The sequence below is a fragment of the Mastigoproctus giganteus genome, chromosome 8 (assembly GCF_048544385.1).
Source record: "Mastigoproctus giganteus isolate SK-2022 chromosome 8, ASM4854438v1, whole genome shotgun sequence".
NCBI lineage: Eukaryota > Metazoa > Arthropoda > Arachnida > Uropygi > Thelyphonidae > Mastigoproctus > Mastigoproctus giganteus.
In genome coordinates, this window is record NC_143582.1 from 95,268,007 (window position 1) to 95,291,756 (window position 23,750).

The window sequence follows — 23,750 nt, forward strand, 5'->3', positions numbered from 1 at the left end:
CAGTAGGTATAGACTTTATCTGTATGGCTCCTACGAAGAGGTAGCTCTACCAATCAAACAAATGCAGATAACAGTATGTGTTATAAGGCTGATATTGCTAACTGGTTCACCATTTCTAAGGTACACACTGTTCATCATTATTTTGAAAGATAAAAATGGATTGAGAGTTTGGAGAAATCTGCTGTACCAGGTAGGATCAGGGCACAAAACAAAGTATTCAGATCATGAAAAGGTACTTTTGGAATGGCTAATGATGATGCATGCAAAACATTTCCCCATAGACTGAGATCTTTTAAAAATTAAGGTTGATTGTTTGTGCAGTAGATGAATATTGAAGATTAAGTCTTCTGATGCATGGTTCCAGAAACTTAAGACCCATCATGGGATGCTGATCACAAAAAGTGTGGCAAAAGTGCAGCTGTCAACACTGAAATTATGAAGGAGAAGGAGAATCATTTAAAAAATGATTTGTTGATATATGATCATAATCTTTAATGCTGATGAAAATGGACTTATATATATATATATAATTGCTAAATTGATAAAATACTTACATTTACGGGTGTGAAATATTTAAAGGTGAGAAAAGGCAAAACAATGGATTAACATTCACATAGTGACAAATATGTCTGGCACAGAAAAGTTTCCTTTCTAACTCATTGGAAAAGACCAGAAGCCCCAATTCTTTAAAGGTTTTAAGACATTGCTAATTAAATACCAGGCAAACCTTGGGTATCATCAAAGATCTACAAAGAATGGATCAGAGACTTATACTGTACGATGAGCAGGGAGAACAGAAAAATTTTGCTGTTTGTGGATAACTGTACCCCTCATCCAAGCGACTCATTGCCTCATTCCCTATGTGCAATCACTGTTGAGTATCTGCCACCTAATAACCCATCAGTTCTGCAGCCACTTGATCAAGGTGTTATTTGGTGATTTAAAAAAATTATCAAAGGATTTTATTAAATAAAACTGGGCTATCTCAAAAGCAAAACACAATATGAAATTGATGTGCTGTTGAAAATGTATTCACGTGTTTCAGCTTGGTATGAGGCTGACGAAAAAGTAATCACCAACTGCTTCAAACATGCTGAATAGTGAAACTATCACTTTGCATCATTGACCTTGAATGATAGTTTTCTCTATTAATTGCAAAGAACAGTCTAATAATAGCAAATAAATTTTTGAGGATGTACATTCTCATCTAAATTGAGAGTGAAATTTGTTTCGAAGACTGCTAAAGTAGATGTGGACATTGCATGTTTCAGGATATGCACGAATGAATAGTAACTCGCTGCACACACAAACAATTAAAGCTGAAATTTGCAGTATTTGAAGGATACTTTTCAAAGGATATATTCCAAAAAGTACCATTCACGATCTGAATACTTCATCTTTTGTGTTCTGATCCTAACTGGTACAGCAGATTTCTTCAAACTTTCAAGGTTTAGAATGCATAGGTGATTTTTTTTTTTTTTTTCAAGCACAGCCTGACTGCAAAAGTGAATTAATTGCTATCATGCACCTTCATAATTCTCTTTTAAAACATGTTCTGTCACTAAAACAGTACACTTGGACAAATTTTATTTTAAAGTTTGAAACCAATTCCACTGTCTCCAGTTAGGCTTTCATATATATTGAAGTATGTACAAATATACATAGATATTGTGCATATGCAATTTACAAATTAACCTTACTACACCATAAAATCAATGCAAAATGTACAATCTTCATTTTCTTGTTTAATACCATAATAGATATTCTGAATTATTAGTAGAATTACAGTAAACATTTAAACTGTTCTGTTTGTTAGCTGATTTTATGAACTATTGATATAATGACAATTTTTCATATTCCCCTGGGGGTAACTATAAAGTGCTTCAACTACACACACACACACACACACACACACACACACACACAGTAGAACTCCCATTTTTTGAATACCAGTTATCTTCAATTTCAATTAACCAAAAAATTGTTTTGATTTTTTACCGTAACTTTACTCAAAGAGACTGACACATTTTATATTTAACTATAAGAAACAACTTATCATAGGAATATAATAAAATGATGACTCTGCTTATGCAAAATAATATGAATGAAGCAAATAAGGGTAAACTAAATCAATGCCATATCCATTGCACTGAAATGATTCACGAAAACCTTTATACACGCATGCGCACACACACACAAAAAAACCACAAATTCCGCATTACATAAATTACTACAAATAAAAAAATATTTAATGGTCAATTTCCATGACTAAACAAAGATGCAGGTGATTCATGCAACACATTTTGACAAATGATGTACCATGGAAACCAACAACTTTTTTCATTCACCATGGAAACCAACAACTAGAAAAGCATTTAATGTACCTCCGATTACTACTAGATGGGCCAAATTGCAAAAAGAATTGTATGCAAACTAATTACTGCTATCTTTCAAGCAGAAAACTAGCAATTATTTTAAAGCTTCCTAAGTATGTGTGGTATATAATGTGTAAATAAAAAAGCAAATTACTATAATTTTCTTTTATTAATTTTTTTTTTTTTTTCCTGTTGACCTATTGTAGTATAGGTTTGTTGTTGTTTGTTATTTGGTTTTTAGGAGCATTAGCAACTAAGGCCATATTGCTCTGGGGATATGCGGTTGTTATTCCCTGACCTTTCCGCAACCTCTGTATTTGGTGGTCACGGGCTCGAACCCCGGTCTAATCAAGAAGCATGTGCTACGCACTGCTGCTCCTGCCCACCTGGCTACGGAGGCACCATAATATAGGTAGAATGAATTTAAAACCAGTTATCTGAATTGCTATTCAGATTGAACCAGCTATCCGAATAACTGGGATTCTGCTGTATTTATATATTATAGGACACTGTATGTTGTAACCCCTTTATATTATACATATCAGCATGTATCGAAAAAAATAAATCTAATATTTATTTTTACCCACAAGATGATAACCGAAAATATACATAAGTCCATAAAATTTTTAAAAATATTTCCAGAATGCTATAGTCAGTTGTGACCACAGCATTCCACCTAGTTAAGAAGAGTTCTAATTCATATGTAATGCTAGCTTACTTAAAACTAAATGATTTGTGTCCTCTAACACTGGGGTTTTACATAATGGCAGTTGCTCAGAAAATAAACTGAGACTTCCAAAAGAGAAAACAAAGGGGGAGAGACCAACAATTAAGATGAAATAATATCATAGAATGGAGAGGGATTAAAAACAGCAGCACTGAACAAAAAAAAAAAATAAAAAAAAATGGGCATATGGTTATTGCATTTCACTTCCTTAACAAAAGTCACAAGACACCAATGACTGTTGGAGACAGAGCATTTCAATTACTGCTCAGCAAACTGCAATAAATTATTGTGGCTTCCATGCTACATTTTATTTAGATATAATAAACCCGAAAACTGAGGTTTAAAATAGTTATCAATGCCTAAATATTGTATTTTTATTTAAATGCTTAAATATCGTATTTTTATTTAAAACATTTTCAAAAAACAAAGAAAAAAAATACATAATATATCTGGTGAACAGCCAATTGATTAGGTGCATTCCCCATTCGCATTATCCAAGGATTAGGCTAATCCTTTGAGACACTGCTCTCATGTCCATACCAAGCTATTTAAGTAGATAGATACCTAAGGAGAGTGAGTGATTTTTAGGTCTATTATTATGTACATCATTATTATCAAATCTTGCTGTTCGGCTAGGGTGTTAATGCACAAAGTGACTAAAATATACCGAGAATGATCCAACTGCAAGGAAACATCCAGACAATCACAGCATTGTAGCTGGAAGCAGCTTTGGATACCATATGCCTGGTGGATTGACATCTGAATGCCATAGCCTTCTTAAACACTGTTACAGACCAGGTAATACACCTCTTTGTGCTCACAGCTTAACCATCTGGTAAAGGTTAATCCAAGCAGGATAATGTCCCACAATGATTCAAGGCACAGAGGATACTTTAGCAAATTTCATTATTAACCTACTCAGTCATCAGATCTGAACCCTAGTGAGCATCTATGGAATGGCAAATGTGAGATGCAAATAAATCTGCATGGGCCAACGTGCTTGAGGAATGGTTTTGAAACTTAACAGAGCACATGCCCTGATGATTTGAGGCACTGCTCATTATTAGTTCAGTGTGTCTAATAAAATGGCCCTTCATTATGTGCACAGCATAATATTTAGGTCAAATAATTAGCTAAATTTTGTGATTCACTGAAGACTAGATAATGTTAAAAAAAAACATCTGCACAAATGGTAGATAGAGATATCAAATATCAAAAGGCATAATAATAAATTGTTAATTAAAAAAAGATGCTGTATACATAATGCATAGTGGTTTAAAATAATTCTGGGAGTAATTTAACTTAAACCAACCCTACCCCTGAGAGGCTCAGTTAGCATGAATTACTGATAACAAGAAGTATACACCTAAAAAGTCATCTCAAGGAAGTAAATTTCTGAATTCAAGCGAAATTGTGACAAAATGTCAAACTCATTTTATTATTTCTGACTAAAAATTTTTACAAACTTCATAACCAAATGACAGTTACTAATTAAACAAGTAGCAAAAATTTGATAATAATACTGCAAGATGATTTTGGATTAGTGAAATGTGAGCATGGTCATTATCTTTTTAAGGAAACAACATAACGAAATGTAGTCTTTGTGGTTCTAATCATTAATTCATTAAGTCTTTGTGGTTCTAATCATTTGCTGCATACCAATGCTGTGTGTGCAGCAAATTATTTTTAAGAAGGAAATTAACCAAAAGACGAAATGTGTACAGTTCCTAATAATGGAATGAAAATATAAGAAGCTTTATCACTACTAAATCCTCTTGTTATGTGATCATATATACTAAGAGCTACATAGTAATCATGGAAAAATATGCAAGTAGTGGTCTTATTGTTGCTATAAACTGAGTGGTGAAAGAGTTTAATTCACCTACTAGCTTTAAAAATTTCTAACCTTTTTTACCTAGTACTGGGCAGTGGCATATACAGGTGTTATTGTAGTGGGGGGACCATGACAACCAGGGTTTGAGGTTGTTTTTTTTTTTTTTTTTTTTGCAACTCCCGGTGTTCTTTTTCTTTAATTTAAAATTTTTGGTTAAGAGGGGGCATATGCCCAGTGGCGAATTTCTGCACAGGCGCACACCTGGGAGCTCTTAAATCAAGGGGGCCTCAAACCTCAGGTCTCAAAAAAAAAAAAAAAAAAAAAAAAATTGTTTCATTTTAAATTTTTACACTCATCTTTATTACCGTTACTGAATAAAACTATAATTTAATATGAGAAGTTAGTAAACTCTTATGCGAATATCCCCACATATTATATGAAATATCTATGCGAACTAAGTAAATCTGAAGTAGAATACATATTATCATTAATGCTAGATTTTATGTATTAATTTTAGATTTGGGAGGGATGGTAGTTGTGTCATTTGTTCATTTAAACATTAGTTAAAATATGTATGAAAGAATGCGCAACTAAAATGATTAAAAACCGCAACACCAAATCTAGAGTGCGTGCTATAGTAAAAATGTGCACATAGAATGCACACTGTAGTGGTACCGAAAATATTTAGAGGGGGACCTCAAAATTGAATTGTGCCTGGGGCCTCTCAAGTGCTAAATCCGCCACTGCATATGCCCCTTCTGCTGACCCCTGAATATGCCCCTGGTACAGGTGAGTTGTCATCTCAATATAGTCTCAGTTTTTCTCTCACAAACATGTTCTGAATTTTAACAGACTGGCACAAAATTCCTATGTAAAATATTTAACTGGCAGCTCTCCTTTAGCATGAAAATAACCTTTTCTTTTTTTGACCCCTTGCATCCTGAATAGTGTTTCTCAAACTGTGTTCTATGGACCACTAGATTTCCTTAAGGAAATTAAAATGGTCTCCAAAGAAAAGTACATGGTATTCAAACTGAAATGTTCTTTTATTTTCTCATACAAAATATAAAAAAATTTTCCAAATGACCTAATGAAATCCCTTAAACCTGTCTGCAAATAATACGGTTTAGATACAAAGAACCTACATCCATATCATATAACAGAGTAGGAAAAAAAAGATGCGAGTCTATGAATTGATTTCTCAAATTGTAAGGTTACCACACAAATACCCTATGTTTCACTACTAATAAGTAATGCTTTTCTAAAAAGAGAAGTATAATGTTATTTATTTATTCATAATGTGGTTTCCCCCCTAGACTCCTATTTCGGCATTTTTTGACACCTTTGACATTACAGCATATGACAACCCAGTGATGGTTTAAACCCACATGATGAGAGATGACAAAGTTGTATATATTAAAGTTTCAAAGTGAGCTAGTGAATGCTTTAAACCTGTCTGTAAATAATACAGTTCCTTTATAATAGAACTCAGATTCCTATTTTATAGTGAGGGCAGAAAAAATATGCAGGTAGTGTGGGTAGAAAAATATCTAATGAAAGGCATTGTTCTCTCATGCTGTAAAGCTAACAACACTGCAGAGATTATCCACGGTGAACTAGTAATAAGTAACACTTCTCCAAGAGAAGTATAACTCATGATTTCATAAAGGCCTGCACTCAATCAGATTTCTCAAAATAAATATATATTTATTATAAATTTCATATATATATAAAAAAAAAAAAATTACCAAAACCTTTCTCCTATTCCTGTTCTTTTTTTTATTACTGTATTATTATTATATGCCATTTTCTTTTGTAAAGACTTTCATTCTTTCTCATTTATTTAAATTATTTTCTCATTATAACAAGTGGTCATTATGTTTACTACCATAATGTAAATCATATGCATATAAGCATACATACACACAAACAATAAAGGCTACCCTTTTAATTGAAAGATCTGTTTTATTCGTAATAAACTCTTCAGGTTTCAAATACCAGAAAAAGCAATAACTCAGTTATACAACTCCAATAATCCTTCTTGTACTGATTACTATAAATCTAAAACCATTCTACTTGGCAGTTCTGGATGAAGAAGCTAGCATTTTCCCTTAAAGCAACCATTGTACAATGTTTAATTTGATCTGTTTTAGATTTCATGTTTACTTTGATTTATTGTATGTAATTCTACAGTTTATATCTGTAATTTAGTTTATATTTTGTAATATATTTTTAACTTTATATTGTATTAAAGTTTCATTTATCTGGGGTTTAGAAGAATCTATTACAAATCTTAATCCCACGTTCCAAGACTTTTTTCATACAGGTTATTTTATTACTAAAAATACTTTAGACAGAATGAGATAAATTTCTTAACAAAATCACCTCAGTTTAAACTAAATGTACTTCATGTTATGAATAACATTTTCACTAATGAGATTAATGACGTGATTCAAGGTGTTCCACCATTTACACTCTGGTGTGACATGGATCAGAGATATTTATGATTTTTCTATTCAACTACCATCCTTTGGTGGAGGTGTCATCAATGTGGTTGACTGCTCCACATGATATCTGACCACTGTTTACTGTTCTTGGAGGGGGGAAGGGTATGTAAACAATTTATTTGTTTATGTAACAACTCATCCTTCACAAAATGTTCTGCTGAAAGAGTGACAGATTAATTTTTATTAAAAAATAAAATTTGGATGCTTTTAAATAATTATTGTGATATTTTTGAAAAAAATTAATAAAAAAATTATTTCAGCTATGAACTTAATTTCAGATTTTCAATAAGAACAGTATTCTTTTCATTTTTCATAAAACTACACGATGGGCCTTGATATGCTGATGTGCCATAATTATTTGAGAGCAGTATATTTAAAATTTTGATTAAAAATAACTACTGCAGATATGAATGTGATATTAGATATTCTAAAAGATTATACTATTCTTTACTAACTATAAAAAATCCAATAAGAAATATTCTTTATTTTTTTGCACTATTTTTCTTTTAAATTTCAGGTGTAAAAATGCCTGAAAAATTCACTTCCTTATGAATTGTAATTTAGAGAAAAAAAAAAAAAAAAAAACACAAATGAATAAGGAATATTGAAAATGGCTTCAATATAAGAATTTAAAGCTGGGGATTAGCTCAATTCCCACATGAACAATAATATTTAAGAAGGTTACAAGCCCTCTTAGGAAATGGAGGTGAATTAATGACAAAATGATTATACATTGTGTACTTTCTACAGTGGTTTCAGACAGTTTTTAAATTCTACGCAGTAGGACCAACTGATGATGTTACCAACAGCAAATTCTAAGTGGGAAGTAATCAAAGAAGCTACTAGGCTTTTCATACCAACAAAGAAATACCATTCAAAGCTTAGACCTAAGTGGATGTCAAATGAACTATTGAGACACATGGCAGAGAAGAAAAGTGCATGAGATGCATATAAATTATTATAAGGTGATACAGAAGCTTATGGTAGATATAAATTAAGCTTGTAATCAAATCACAAAGGAGGTTAAGACCAGCTAAGCAAATTTTGAGAAGTCTCTGGTGAAGAATGCCAAGAAATGCAGCAGAGACTTCTATGTTTACATTAATAGTAAAAGGAAGTGGCTAAATCACATTGGGCTACTTGATGTCAACAGGTTAACTGTTGATGATGCTGCTCAGGTTGCTAACAAATTGAATAGATATTTTGCATCTACATTTACACATGAGCAATTCTTTATTGAAGGGGATGTCAGAATTTTATCAAACTTCAACTGGGAGCTAAATGACTTTGTGATAACTGAAAGGAAAGAGGAAGATAAATTGTTGAAGCTGAACATAAAAAAAGGCATCTGAGGTGGATGGGATGTACTCAATTATATGAATGGAGGCAGCAAAGGAGATGAGCACAACCTTTAGCCAAAATTATAAGAGCATCTTTGGATTCAGGGGAGGACCCCCTATAGACAGGAGACTACAGCAATCATTAAAAAACCCAGACAAACTCTATGGATATTCCTTGTATATTCATAATATGCACATGATAAATATAATAATTTGTGTGCATATAACTCTTGTAACAGCTCAACAAAGCTTCACATCAACTTACATTTAAGGATCATCCATAAACAATTATCAGAGGCTTTCTTTTATACCTATCCTCTGCCAAATGACCAGGACACTGTCACATTCTGGTAATAATCTGTAGACCACAGTTTAAGAAACACTCATAAAAAATTTGATTTTTATCCAGAAGGTTTATTTAGCTGTTGATTTATTTAGCATTTGATTTCAGTAAATGCATCATATTGATGATACTGGAACAGTCGAGAAGAATGTCCAAGTATAATTTTTTAGGCTATCTGTATGTCCAGGAACCATGATTTAAGGACCTCCTTTTCTTATCTACTGCCAATAATCTAAAAATTCTAACAAAAAACTCATGCATAAAACATGTTTTATGCATCATTTTACTTCACTCTGCTAAAAATAATAAATTAAATATCATACCTCCAAAATATTCCCTATGCAAAAGTTATAACAGCTGTGGCACTTAAAGCCCATTAAATTTTATAATTATATAATAGAATATTATATTCTATAATATGAATTCTATAAATTCTATAATTATAGAATTTAATTATAATTAAATTCTATAATTATACTGCATAATAACTTAGAATCTTCTAAGTTATTATGCAGTATAAATTCTAATGAATTTATACTGCATAATAACGTAGAAGATTCATCTGAATATGGCTTGGCTATTTATCTACTTGAGGAGTATGTTAATAAATGTTCCTCTATCTCTAACACTAACTTTTACAAATCTTACACTGAAAATTAATATTTCCTTCACTTTTGTATTATATGCAGAGAATCCACAAGATTGAAGAAAACAATATGAAATTCTACAACAATTAATGTGTATATATTCAAGCTATAGCTCCAATTTTAATAACTGCTAATTTCTATTTAACAATAAATTAAGTTTCAATATAGTTAACTAAGAAGCAAAAAAAGTCTAAAATTAAATGCAGTCATGAATTTATGAGATTATGAGATTAATAAAAGACAGTCAAAATTCCAGGTATTACATAATCTCTAAGAATGTTATTTATAGCAGTAGCATTTTCAATAATTATAGTAACTTCCTAGGATATAAAACTAGATAGTTACTATAAGTTATATATCACCAACCCTTCCCATTTATAAGGCACTTTCTATTAGCATTTCTGTATAATACTGTACATGAATCATCTTTCTGAAACAACAATGACAATTCCCGAAGCAATTGGTATTTCTTAAACTGCTAGTTACAAAAGCTTTCCTATTTCATAAATATCAAACAATATTTGATTTTATTGTATTTTTCTCCCTTTTTTCTTAGCAAGAAAAGCTAACCTGATATGAACTTTGACAGTTTTGATTTCTTTTCAAAAATGTTGATTGTTATAAACGCTATAAAATTCAACATAAGGAATATCAAATGCCTTTGATAACAGTAGTTACACTTCAGTAAATTAAACAATTTTAAATAAGCCAAAAGCAATTCTAGAGATATGCTTTTGTGCGCATTTCTAAATGAACAATGGCAAAGGGCAACTGTTCAAAACTATTCCCTTGCCCAAAATCAAAAATTATTACTGAGAAACTGAAGATGAATGTAAGTTAAGAAGCTATAAATATTTATTTAACATTTTACTTCCTCCATCCCAAGTTGAAGATCTTGTTGGTTCACCATATTTGAATGCTCCCAAAGTGTTATGATGTACACCTAAAAAATACAAAAAATTAGTAATAATAATAATACAACAGAGATAAAGCTGCTTTATATTGGGATTGCAATTAATATTAAGTTCTTAAAACAAGCTAACATAAATTACAATAGTGAATTTTACAGTGAAATGTGTGTATATGTATAAAATATTTTAAAATTTTCTAACAAGAAGTTACAACAAATGAAGCCTACTTTGCAATTTTTTTTTTTTTTTTTCAATATGGTGAGTAATTCAGGACATTTCAATCTTGTTTCAAGATGAACTGAAATAAAAACTGAACAGAAATTTTAGGTTCTCCCCCCCTCTACAAATCACAATGTATTATAAAGTAGTGGATTTATTGGGTGCTGGATATGGTACTAGCCAGGGATCCTGTAAGAAAGGTGGGGGGGGGGGCAAAATTGTATAAAAATTAAAAATAAATAAATAAATAAATAATAATAATATATACAGGGTGTCTCAAAAATATTGGTACAAATGTTTAGGGGAGGTAGGTAACATCTAAAGGAATGTGAATCGCATAGGAACCCATAACTGGAAACGTCACCGTAAGTCGGTAGATAGCACTGTTCATCAGTTCGCGAGAGGGAAAATTTCTGGTTTACTCATTCAAGCAGTAGTCACCACACGAAGAGCATGCATCGATATACGAACTATGAGCTGGAGACATGCACCTAGTGTATGGATTAGCAGAGGGCAATGGACGAGCCGCTCAATGAATTTATGGAGAATGCTTCCCAGACAGACATGTACCAGACCACCATTTGTTTGCGCATGTGCATCAAAATTTATGTGATTACATAAATTACAATAGTGAATTTTACAGTGAAATGTGTGTATATGTATAAAATATTTTAAAATTTTCTAACAAGAAGTTACAACAAATGAAGCCTACTTTGCAATTTTTTTTTTTTTTTTTTCAATATGGTGAGTAATTCAGGACATTTCAATCTTGTTTCAAGATGAACTGAAATAAAAACTGAACAGAAATTTTAGGTTCTCCCCCCCTCTACAAATCACAATGTATTATAAAGTAGTGGATTTATTGGGTGCTGGATATGGTACTAGCCAGGGATCCTGTAAGAAAGGTGGGGGGGGGGGCAAAATTGTATAAAAATTAAAAATAAATAAATAAATAAATAATAATAATATATACAGGGTGTCTCAAAAATATTGGTACAAATGTTTAGGGGAGGTAGGTAACATCTAAAGGAATGTGAATCGCATAGGAACCCATAACTGGAAACGTCACCGTAAGTCGGTAGATAGCACTGTTCATCAGTTCGCGAGAGGGAAAATTTCTGGTTTACTCATTCAAGCAGTAGTCACCACACGAAGAGCATGCATCGATATACGAACTATGAGCTGGAGACATGCACCTAGTGTATGGATTAGCAGAGGGCAATGGACGAGCCGCTCAATGAATTTATGGAGAATGCTTCCCAGACAGACATGTACCAGACCACCATTTGTTTGCGCATGTGCATCAAAATTTATGTGATTATGGGTCATTTAGAGGTAACAGGAGTAGTGCAGGCAGACCACGTTCGACGCAAACTCCCGCCATGGAAGAAAGTGTGTTGAATGCTGTCCAGAATAATCCTATGTGCCGTTGCCTCCTGCACGTGTGGCTTTTGCACAGTGGTTTCTCCAAGAAAGTGTTCAAGACTTTTCAAGACTTGAATTTTCCAGCCTATGTTTTGTTCACGGATGAGGCTTATTTCACTCGGGAGGTTCACGGATAAGGCTTATTTCACAATGCTCATGTGTGGGCTCATGACAACTGACATGGTGTGTGCCCCCCATGCAGCACAACATCGCTTCGCAATAAATGTGAAGGCAGGTATGGTCGTTGACTGCTTAGTCGGCCCATACCTGTTACCATCCCGCATGAACTCCGCTAAATATCGGATCTTTCTTGAACAAATTCTACCAGGGTTACTTGATGATGTTCCAGCAAATGTGAGATGCAACATTTGGTTTCAACATGACGGGGCGCCTGCCCATTATGGAAGGTGCATTCGTGACCATTTGAACAGGCGTTTTGGGCGTCGATGGAATGGCTGTGGTGGACCCGTTGCCTGGCCCCCATGCTCACCTGATTTATTGAGCCTTGATTTCTTTCTGTGGGGGAGGGCCCTCAAATCTATCATGTATGAATTGCCTGTGGGGGACGGAAATGGATCTTGTGACGGGACTCGTCTGCGCTGCTGCTACTGTCAAAGAAACTCCAGGTGTGCTCGACTGTGTCCGTCAATCCATGCTGCGTCGGTGTCACGCATGCATCGCGTCTCATGGTGGAATCTTCGAGCATCTGTTGTAACATCATGAAATGCATCCATCTCATACTCCATTGTTAATATTATGTCAAATAAATGTTTGCCACTAATTACTGTCTTGTGTCATTTCTGTTTCTTGTGCCTCTGCTACTACTTTCCCGTGACGTTTCCGGTTATGGGTTCCTATGTGATTCACATTCCTTTAGATGTTACCTGCCTCCCCTAAACGTTTGTACCAATATTTTTGAGACATCCTATATACATATATAAATTCAATTTTTTTGAAATTTAATTATAAAAAAAAATTCCAGAACACACTTCTGTGACATATTTGCCAAAAATATCCTGATAAACTACAAGTCAAGTTGACACCATTACTGAATTCAGTACAAGTATAATGTGGCAATGAATACAATCAATGTAATTCATCCTTATTATAACACCTTAAACATTTACAAGTACATCCCAGTTTCAATCAATCAACCTTCAAACTTACAAACAATCAATCACCTTCAGAGTATACTGGGAATTGTATGGAGTGGTTTACCAAAATTGTTAATACTCGAGTTAGTAGAAAAATTGGATGCTAGTAAGTTGGTTTTATCTTTAACTGAGGAATCAACAAAACCAGGCTTCACAACATATGGTGGGAGTACAGAGAGGAAAATGTTGCAGCCCACAGCTCTGGCAAGAGTGCAGAATGCTTGATTACCATTTGGACAAGAAGCAATTTTTCACGCTTAGCTTGTTCAAAATCAAGTTTGGATTGATTAATAAATGCTTTACAATTGTTGAAAGCTTTAGTGTGGGCAGAAAATGAACCTGGAGATTTGAGTGCAAATTAATTGCAATATGCAATGTTCTCATCTTGAACAGCCTTAGCACATTTATTGGAAAATCAAGTTTAGATAAAGGAGGAGATTTTAGGGTGGAGTGAGGAATAAAGGATTTCATCCAAACAAGAATAATATATCACTGATATCCGAATATTTAAGATAGTAATCCAACCAAAAAGAAGAAATGTCACAAATCGTCCTGATTTCCATTCTTGTAATGACAAACAATACAAGTCTGTGAATGACCATGAGAGAAAGGCTCCACTGGAGAGGAGACCATCATTACACTGTAATCTGAGGTGCCTAGAGGGCCACTCATCAAAGTAGGTTGCTTGTGAGCAAAAAGATCAAGGATGTTGTGTTTGTGGTTAGGATTGTCTGGTATTCCAGCAGAAAAATAAACAATATGTGCAAGGTCATTAGTAATTGTGAAAGCTTCAGCAACTCACACAGTTGGGTCTGTATGACGAGAAAACTGGAGCCAGCTGGAGTTATGAACATTTAAATCACCAAGGAAAATTACTTCGTTATCTAGTAAATTGGAATGGAGTAAGTAAAGTTTTAGGGAAAGGAAGTTAGAGTTGTATGTGATTAGTGGAGTTGGGAAAATAATAGAGGCAACACAAGAATTTAGCAGAATGGAGCAGAGAGATATTATATTAATAATATACTGCTTCCACTGACTTGACAGTTTATTGCAACAGAAGACTAATTACACAGATGTTAAAATGGCAAAAAATCTACAATAAAAACTGAAAATATGTACAGTTAAGAACATAAAATAGTAGACTATGATTAAGATATACAATGAAATACAACAATGTGCAAATCTTAAATATTGCCTGTCACGAGCCTCCAATAGATATAACCTCTGTAGCACTTCAACACTGTCATAGACCTCGTGGCCATATACCATACGAAATATACGCATGCACAAGTATCACTTTGAAGCAATGGAACTGTACAGTGAATAATTACAGCAACTGAGATGAGCAGTAGTTGAGGCAACCTAAAATTGGGATTCTGTCAGAAAAAGTAAGTGGGGCTTAGCAGACTAAGTTGAAATGGACATTATCAACATTGTAATTGATGCCATGCATTATTTGTGAAATGAATGAAGTGTTTGGAGGTAAAATTTTTTTGCAGATAAGTTTATTCTATTAATTTGACTATGCATGATGCATTGATGCATTAATTTCAGCAGATAAAGTAAAAATAGAAGGGAGGGACATGTTGTATGAGTTGCACTGATGACTGGGCAACTTTACCTACCACAGTGTTAAGATCTCCAAGCAACTCTCAGACATGCATACCAAATGGACAACTGGCAGTCTAATGGGTATTATAGAGAATTTCCCCACTGTGACTCAAAAATGAATGTCCATATGGGGTGGCTCAGCTGGGATTTCAGTTTAAAGACATTGTACAGACAACTGCTTCCATCTAAGCAACAAAGGTAGTTGATTTATGATCATTAAGTAAACCAATCAATTTTAAATTATATTTTATTAAAATATTTTAAAATCAATCTTAAACTAAACTGATAATTCATAAATTTGAAAAATTACAGCATCCTGCACTTGTCCATGAGAAGGTAAAACAGAACATTGTCTAACAAAGCATTCACTGGGTTACTGAGTTGCAAATGTCTTGGAACCTAACTCATCCCAAATGAACTGTGGCTCTGATCATGCCGTATGCCTGGACACCACTGCACACATGGAAATATTGAGTTGACTGTGGTTTGAGCCCACTGGGCTATTCAATATGGTTAATGATAATGTTTATTGTCATTAATGATAATGCTTATTGTAAAAAATGTTGTGAACTCCTCTGACTTACATGATCATGCCAAAGGATAAAAAAAAGATGTACATTGCAGTCCATGCCAAGTCAGCATGTATACTTGTGTGTATAAACAAATAACGTTGCTTCATTGCAAATTATAGCAGAGTGAAAAGTAATTAAAATAATGTAACAATTTTATTTGATTAAGAAAAATGGTGGCTGCACAAATCTACAAGCTGGCTATGAGATGTCACTGACCATTAGACCACTGACCTATTATATACTCATTTTTTTTCATTATTTATACATCATTTTCAGTTAAGTGTTGATCAGGTGAATTTTAGAGTCAAACAAATTTTCACCATAGAGCAGATACAAGAAGATTTTTCATTTCTTTCAGAAAGTGAATATGTTAAATCAAACAACTGTACCACCATCCATCGCCCCATCCCATTCGTATAAGATGGGAAGTGTTTTTCAGTTAAAAAATAAAATATATAAATTTAATGAGTAGCATATTATACATAAAATAATATGCTACTTGTTAAATATATTAATTTAATGAATAGCATTAATCATTATATATTCCTTAAATTTTCTGCTTCATTAACTTTTTGGGCCTTAACAGTTGCAAATTTTTCTTTCAATTCATCCAGGTCTAAAACCTTGGTAACAGCATGTTCAATTCATAAGGTTGTCAATACATCCAACCAATCTTATATCATCGTGGAATGAAGATAGTTTTGATTAAGTTCATCTACGAAAATGCTCCTTCGGCATTGGCAACTGGTGTTGCCAGTGCCGAAGGAGCATTTTCGTAGATAAACAAGAATTCTCAGTGCCACAAAAAGATTTGCCAATGACACCACCAAATTTTTTCTGCATATGTCAGGGACATTTCAAAAGTTTGTGGCTTGAGCATGAAGGGTTTATCTGAGGAGTATGGAACATATTGCTTTTCAACAAGGAAATTTGCTGGATCTGCTTGAAAACAATGCCTCACTTGACACCAATGTTTTAACCGTATCCTCGTGAATTGCCTTTGGTCTTAGTCCTATTTTTCCCCAAATATTATATGACTGCATGGTGACTGATTTTGCCCATCTTTCTTCATACATACAACTTTGACTTCATAATTTCTAATTAAAAAAAGATGTAAATAAAACTGCATAAAACTTGATATTGAAGTTGATCTTGTACCTTTCCACTAGAGCTTTGATTTGAAGAAAGGCATTGTCGTATGCTGAACTGGCAGCCGTTTGGGAAAAAGCCTCTGCAAGGGCATTAGCTATTTCTTGAAAAGAAGCTATTTCCTGTCCATTCTGGTTTAAGATGGGAGCAGTAGGAGGTAGATATTTACCATTAAGAAAGGGATGAATCAGATTGGTCCATTTAACATAGAGGGTTTGACTATTGATGATCATGCTCATGTAACTGATAAACTGAATGAGTAATTTTGCATCTATATTCACACACGAGGAGTTATTCAAGGAGGGGAATGCCAGAAGCTTATCGAACTCTAACAGGGAGCTAAGTGATTTTGTAATAATTGAGAGCAAAGTGGAGGAGAAATTGTTGAAGTTAAATATAAGGAAAGCACCTGAGGCAGAGGGGATCTATCCAGTTATATTAAAGGAGGCAGCAAAGTAAACACACGGTACAAGTAAACTCATGGGTTGTGTTAGGGTAGCTAAGAATAGAAATAGGTGCATGTATACTTGCGTGTACACCAATGCTAGGAGTTTAGTAAATAAATTTGATGAATTTGAGGTATTGCTCAAAACATCAAAGGCAGATATTGTTGGGATATCAGAGACGTGGTGTCACACAGATATAAGGAATGCAGAACTGGAATTTGGGGAGTACAATGTCTACAGAAAGGATAGACTGGATAGGAAGGGAGGAGGGGTTATGCTATTAGTTAAGAAATACATAAAATCCAAGGAAGTGAAGCCAGTGGACATCGCTGGACAGTGCAGTGTCGAGTCAGTTTGGTGTGACATAAGCATTGGGAGATCAAAATTGAGAGTAGGAGTGTGCTATAGGCCTAATGACTCTGATGAGTATAATAAGAAACTGTACAGGGAAATAGAATGGGCCAGTAAATCAGAGAGTCTTATCATGGGAGATTTTAATTTCCCAGATATTGACTGGAATTTGGGGGCTGGTCACTCACACACTAGCAAGGCTTTTGTGGATTTATTGGATGATTGTTTTCTACATTAGCATGTTCGGGAGGCAACTAGAGGGAGGAATACTCTTGATTTAATTATCAGCAGTGATTCTTCATGCATTAAGAATCTGCAGAAAAATGAACTACTAGGTGGCAGTGATCAGTGTGCTGAAGTGGGATTTACTCAAAGAGGTAACTACCATTAGGGGTTATTGCTTTCGTAAAGGCAACTACGATGGACTGATACAGTATTTAAATTCTATACAGTGGGACCAACTGATGATGTTACCAACAGCAAACGCAAAATGGGAAGCATTCAAAGAACTTATCTTGGAAGCTACTAGGCTTTACATACCAACCAAGAAATAAATATATTAACCAAAGGAAGTAAGCAAACCCTCACCCATAATTATGAGAGCTTCCTTAGACTTGGGGAGGTCCCCATGGACTGGAAGTGTGCAAATGTATCCCCAATTCACAAAAGGGGTTCAAAAGGTGACACAAGTAACTTAGACCTATCAGTTTAACTTGTGTTCTGAGGATAATAATGGAGTTACTGGTTAAAGAAGCATTGAAGGATCATCTAGACAACACTGCAGTAGTAGTTAAGACATGGCATGGGTTTGTTAAAGAGAGGTCATGTCTTACCAATTTGATTATATACTATGATGTGGTCACAAAGGAACTGGATGCAAAAAATTATTTTGATATTATATACTTGGATTTCAGGAAAGCTTTTGGTGCTGTTGTGCATGGAAGACTGCTGTACAAACTGGAGCAGTATGGCATTAATGGCAAGTTGCTAGAATGGATAAAGGCATAGTTGAGTAGGAGATGACAGGGAGTGGTAATCAGTGGACACTGCTCTTCAAGGAAAAATGTTATTACTGGAGTTCCCCAGGTTTCCATGCTGGGCTCATTGTTTTGTGTATTCATCAATGATAATGGTGAGGGTATATCAGGCTTAATTTACAAGTTTTCAGATGATACAAAGGTTGGCTGTGTTGTTAATGACAGTAAGACAGTATGCTGCTGCAACTGGATCTTGATAAGTTGGGCAAATGGGCTGATAAGTGGCAACTGAAGTTTAACATTTACAAATGCAAAGTACTGCATATGGGCAGCGGTAATCCAAGAGAAACATACCAACTGTGTGTTATTGTTATTTGGTTTTTAGGAGCATTAGCAACTAAGGCAATATTGCTACTGGGATATGCGGTGATCATTTCCTGACCTTTCTGCATCTTCCATATTTGGTGGTCATGGGCTTGAACCCAGATCTAATCAAGAAGTATGTGCTACGTACTGCTGCTCCCGCATACCTGGCTATGGAGGTGCCACTGTGTGGTATTACACTCAGGAAAGTTGAGAGTGAAAAAGACCTGCGGGTAAATGTGCAGTCAGATATGAAGTTTGCTGAGCATTGCAGAAGGGCTGCCAGAACAGGTCATGGAGTCTTGTCAATGATATATAGCAATTTTTCTAGCTGGAACAAGGAGGTGATTATCCCTTTGTATAAGGCAATGGTCAGGCCACATCTTGAGTACTACATGCAGGTCTTTAGGTTGATTTTTGATTTGGTAGTTGTTGGCGCATCGGCTTCTGTGGCCATATTGCACCTCCCAAGGTTTTTGCAGTACTTTGATCCAAGCCCGAGGCGGGAATCGAACCCGCGACCTTTGGGGTCTTTAGGCCTCATTTTAGGAAGGATGTATGGTTGCTAGAACGAGTACAGAGAAGGGCAACAAGATTGGTGAGAGGAACAAAGGAGTGCTCTTACCAAGAGAGGCTAAAGTTTTGCAAGTTGCAACATCTGGAGAGTAGGCACCTGCAAAGTGATCTGACTGAGGTGTACAAGGCCTTGAATGGGTTCAGCAGGCTCGATGCTGATGGGATTCTTCCACTTGCTCAGAAGTACCTGAGGGGGCATAGATTCAAATTCAGGAAAGGCAGTTGTAGAATAGATGTGTGGAAGTTTGCCTTAACCAGCAGACAGTTGTTTGCTGGAACAGACTTCCATCTGTTGTTGTGGAAGTTGATAGCTTAAATAAATTTAAGGCTGAACTAGACAAACATTTGGAGTGACCAGATGGGTGAAATGGGAAGGTTTTATTTATTTATTTTTTTGAAAACAGAAATATGACCATAATCAAAAAAATTTAGAAAATATCCTGAAGTTGTTAACAGAGTAATCTATTCTACAGTTATGAAATGTGAATAATTTATTAATAAAGAAATAAAATCAATACCTGGAGGATTAAATGGCACAGCCCCAAAAACATCTTTTTGTCCTATATCAGAACAACTAATGACTAAACTATCTGTGCTTCTGATATCTGTAATACCTGAAACAATAATAGGATAAAAGACACACGTTATTATCAGAAATTCAATAAGTGCAAAAGCACCTTCATTTGGACAGGCATAAACCGAAGAAATTACTATTTGTGTCTTGCAGAGTTTAAATAAATATTATTAGTTTCGCACTCATTAAACATACATTTGTTCATTGTTAAATATCTATAAAAATGTTACTAACACCTTGACATATTCTTAAAAATGAAAAATTGTAACAATTACAGAATTCTGGAAAATAATCTAATAATCTTGGATTTAGGATAATACCAAGAATGCAAAAAAATATATATAAATAAATAAAATAAAAACTTTAGGCTACAAAAACACTGCTTCAAACACATGGATTTCTAAAAAATAATAATAAATAAATTATTAAACAAAGAAAAGGAATAAAACAGCAAAATCACTGTACTAGGAATATTAACCAAAAGAGGAAACAAAATCAACTAAAAGTTATGACATCAAAGAGTTCAAACCTTAAAACTGTCATTTATAGTAGAAAAAAATGTTGAAGAATAAACAACCCCTCTTTAACACACTATCTTTCGAAAGTAAAATATGAAACCCCAAAACTTTATTTACCTTTATTCAATAAATAAACAAAATAAATAAATTAATTGATAAATAAACTTTATTAATTAATGTGCAAGAGGAATTCATTTCCATTACGTTGAGACCAAAAAAAAAGATGTAAAGATTAATCAACTTTTAATTTTGATCTCTCTTCAACTGGAATAGTGTTCTGTAATGGTTCCTTTAAATTAACTCAGAAGTTAAATGGAGTCAATTTGATCTCAGTGAATTTTTATCTTTTCAAATCTATAACCACCCCCATCTGCACAGCTCTATAACCACCCCCATCTGCATAGCTCTATAACCACCCCCATCTGCACAGCTCTATAACTGCCCCATCTGCACAGCTCTATAACCACCCCATCTGCACAGCTCTATAACCACCCCATCTGCACAGCTCTATAACCATCCCATCTGCACAGCAAAAAACAAATTTAAATAAAAATGTTTTCTTTGATTTCTATTTAAAAACTGTAATTGCTGCTGTAATCTCAGAGTTACTTCATTACTGAACAAAAAGGAAAAATTCAGGATTAAGTATGAAATACTTAATCCTGAATTTTAACTCTTAACTAAGTCAGCATACTTTACTGAGACTGCAACATGCATGTGCAGTTCTTCTGACTATATTTTATGGCATGGGAAAGAATTCCAAACTTACTGTCTGTTCATAATGCACCAACATCAGTGAGTTCTATTTATGCATACAAAGTACATATGTTTTTGTGAAAATTAGCAGTTTTCAATTTTCATGACAACTAGTTATGTATGTTAACAAATTACACTCATTAAATGTGAAGAATAAAAAAAATAAATAAATAAAAAAAGTCACCACTTTTTTGGTTTACCATGTTCCGTAGTAGCAACACGGAAAAATTTTGGTTTTCAAGCTTCTATACAAATAAAGAAATTCTTATATTTTAAAAATAGCCTGTTCTCATCTGTTTGTTTTTCCCAGTTTACATTTCATTAGAGGAGATAAAAAACAAAATTGATTTATCCAAAGAAAATAAATTTTGTGAAGGACTTTGTCATCAACCGTGATGCACAAATGATAACAGTTAAGTGCAGTTACAGTCACAATAATTATTCACGCACAAGTCCAATAAATGCATTCCTATAAGAGATAAATTAACACAGTTACACAATGATTATAACCTTTACAAACAACATCACATTCTGGAACTCTTGTCAGTTCCATGGCCACATGTACCAGTACATTCAGTGATCAGGAAGCCCATAAAGGTAATGAGTAATGAGGTAAAGGTAAACATAATGCTCTCTTATGACATCTCCCTTCATGGGAGATGTCATAAGAGAGCTGTTGTTGTTATTGTTGTTATTTTGGTTTTTAGGAGCATTGGCAACTAAGGCCATATTGCTCCGGGAATATGTGGTGGTCATTCCCTGACCTTTGGTAGTGATGGGCTCAAACCCCGGTCTAATCAAGAAGCGTGTGCTACGCACTGCTGCTCCTTCCCACCTGGCTACGGAGGTGCCCATAAGAGAGCAATGAGTTCCTTTATGAGACTTATTAGAATATTAATGATTGACCCCTGATTTATCAATCAGAGGTGTCCAGTAATAGTTCTGTTGTAATTATATACATTGATTTTAATCCCTGAGCGAAGAAAATAATTCATTTTAATTTTAAATTTATATTGTTTCTAATAGATACATCCATAATGCATCTCTTTCTCTTCCCCCCCCCCCCAGATATTTCTATTTATTATCTTATCTTTAAATTTTATTATATATATAGTTTCTTTAGCTTTTCTCTTGATGAAATCCCTACCCCCACCCCGGGTATTTCTATTTATTATCCTATCTTTAAATTTTAATATATACATAGCTTCTTTAGCTTTTCTTTTGATAAATTCCCTTGCCCCACCCGATTACTTTTAATTTTTATTTTTACATTAAACAGCACAGGTACATTCAGTGCATTCAAAAAAATTGCCAGAGTTACTAAAGATTTACTATTCAAAGGGTTCGTTAACAAATGAACGTACAATGTTATCAGACTTAACAATCACTGATTTTCTTTGGAAACAAGATTTCTAAAGAAGGTTGCTAACGATGGGCCTAAGGGCCTTCGTTAGCAGTAAATACAGTCCAGAACAAATAGTAAGTAAACATTTTAAATCCACTCAAAAATAATTTCAGTTGACTTCATCAACGTGATCAAGAAAGAAAGATTTAATAACAACACTATCATGATAACAATGTTTATGAACATTCGAGTGGGTAAAACAATAAAAATGGTAAAAAGTAAAATAAGAGGGCAAAAGTTAGAATTTATAAGCAAATAGATACTTTCTAATACTATAATAATTAAATTACTGCAAATGGCTTTCAGTGTAATTTCAAATTTAACAGGAATATTTACATACACACATATAGGTTAAGAATTGGGAATACACTCATGCATCACAGATAGCATTAGCATTAGTAGAGGCATTTGATGCAAGAAAGCAAGCTTATGCAGCATCAGCCAAAAAAAAAAAAAAACCACTTCCACTTCACCCCTCTGTTCGTTCAAAATACTTGTCCAGCTGAGCCTTAAACTTATTAAGGCTATCAACTTCCACGACAAGGGATGGAAGTCTGTTCCACCAACCAACCACCCGCTGGCTAAAGGCAAATTTCCGCACGTCTATCCTACATCTGTCTTTCCTCAATTTGAATTTATGCCCTCTCAGGTGATTATTCTGGGCGAGAGGAAGAATCCCATCAGCATTGAGCATGCTCAAACCATTCAAGGCTTTATACACCTCTATCAGAACACCTCGCTGGTGCCTAGTTTCCAGACACTGTAGTTTGCAAAACTTAAGCCTTTCTTCGTAAGAGCACCCCTTTGTTCCATTCACTAATCTTGTTGCCCTTCTCTGTACTCGTTCCAGCAACTCTACATCCTTCTTGAAACGAGGCCTCCAGACCTGTATACAGTACTCTAGGTGTGGCCTGACCATTGCCTTATACAAGGGAATAATCACCTCCTTATCCCTGCTAGAAAAATTCCT

At 34.3% G+C, this 23,750-nt stretch overlaps 1 protein-coding gene across 1 annotated transcript in view; it reads right to left on the reverse strand.

The window, feature by feature from the left end:
* Positions 1-10,570: 10,570 nt before the first annotated feature.
* Positions 10,571-23,750, reverse strand: part of LOC150081723 (uncharacterized) — a 305,523-nt gene continuing 292,343 nt past the window's right edge. Inside the window, exons 13-14 of the mRNA XM_090380297.1 lie at positions 20,046-20,141; positions 10,571-10,716 (exon numbers count right to left, since the gene is read on the reverse strand). Of these exons, the coding sequence (XP_090236423.1) occupies positions 10,619-10,716; positions 20,046-20,141 (194 nt within the window). The 3' untranslated portion in view covers positions 10,571-10,618. The remainder of the gene's footprint in view (positions 10,717-20,045; positions 20,142-23,750) is intronic.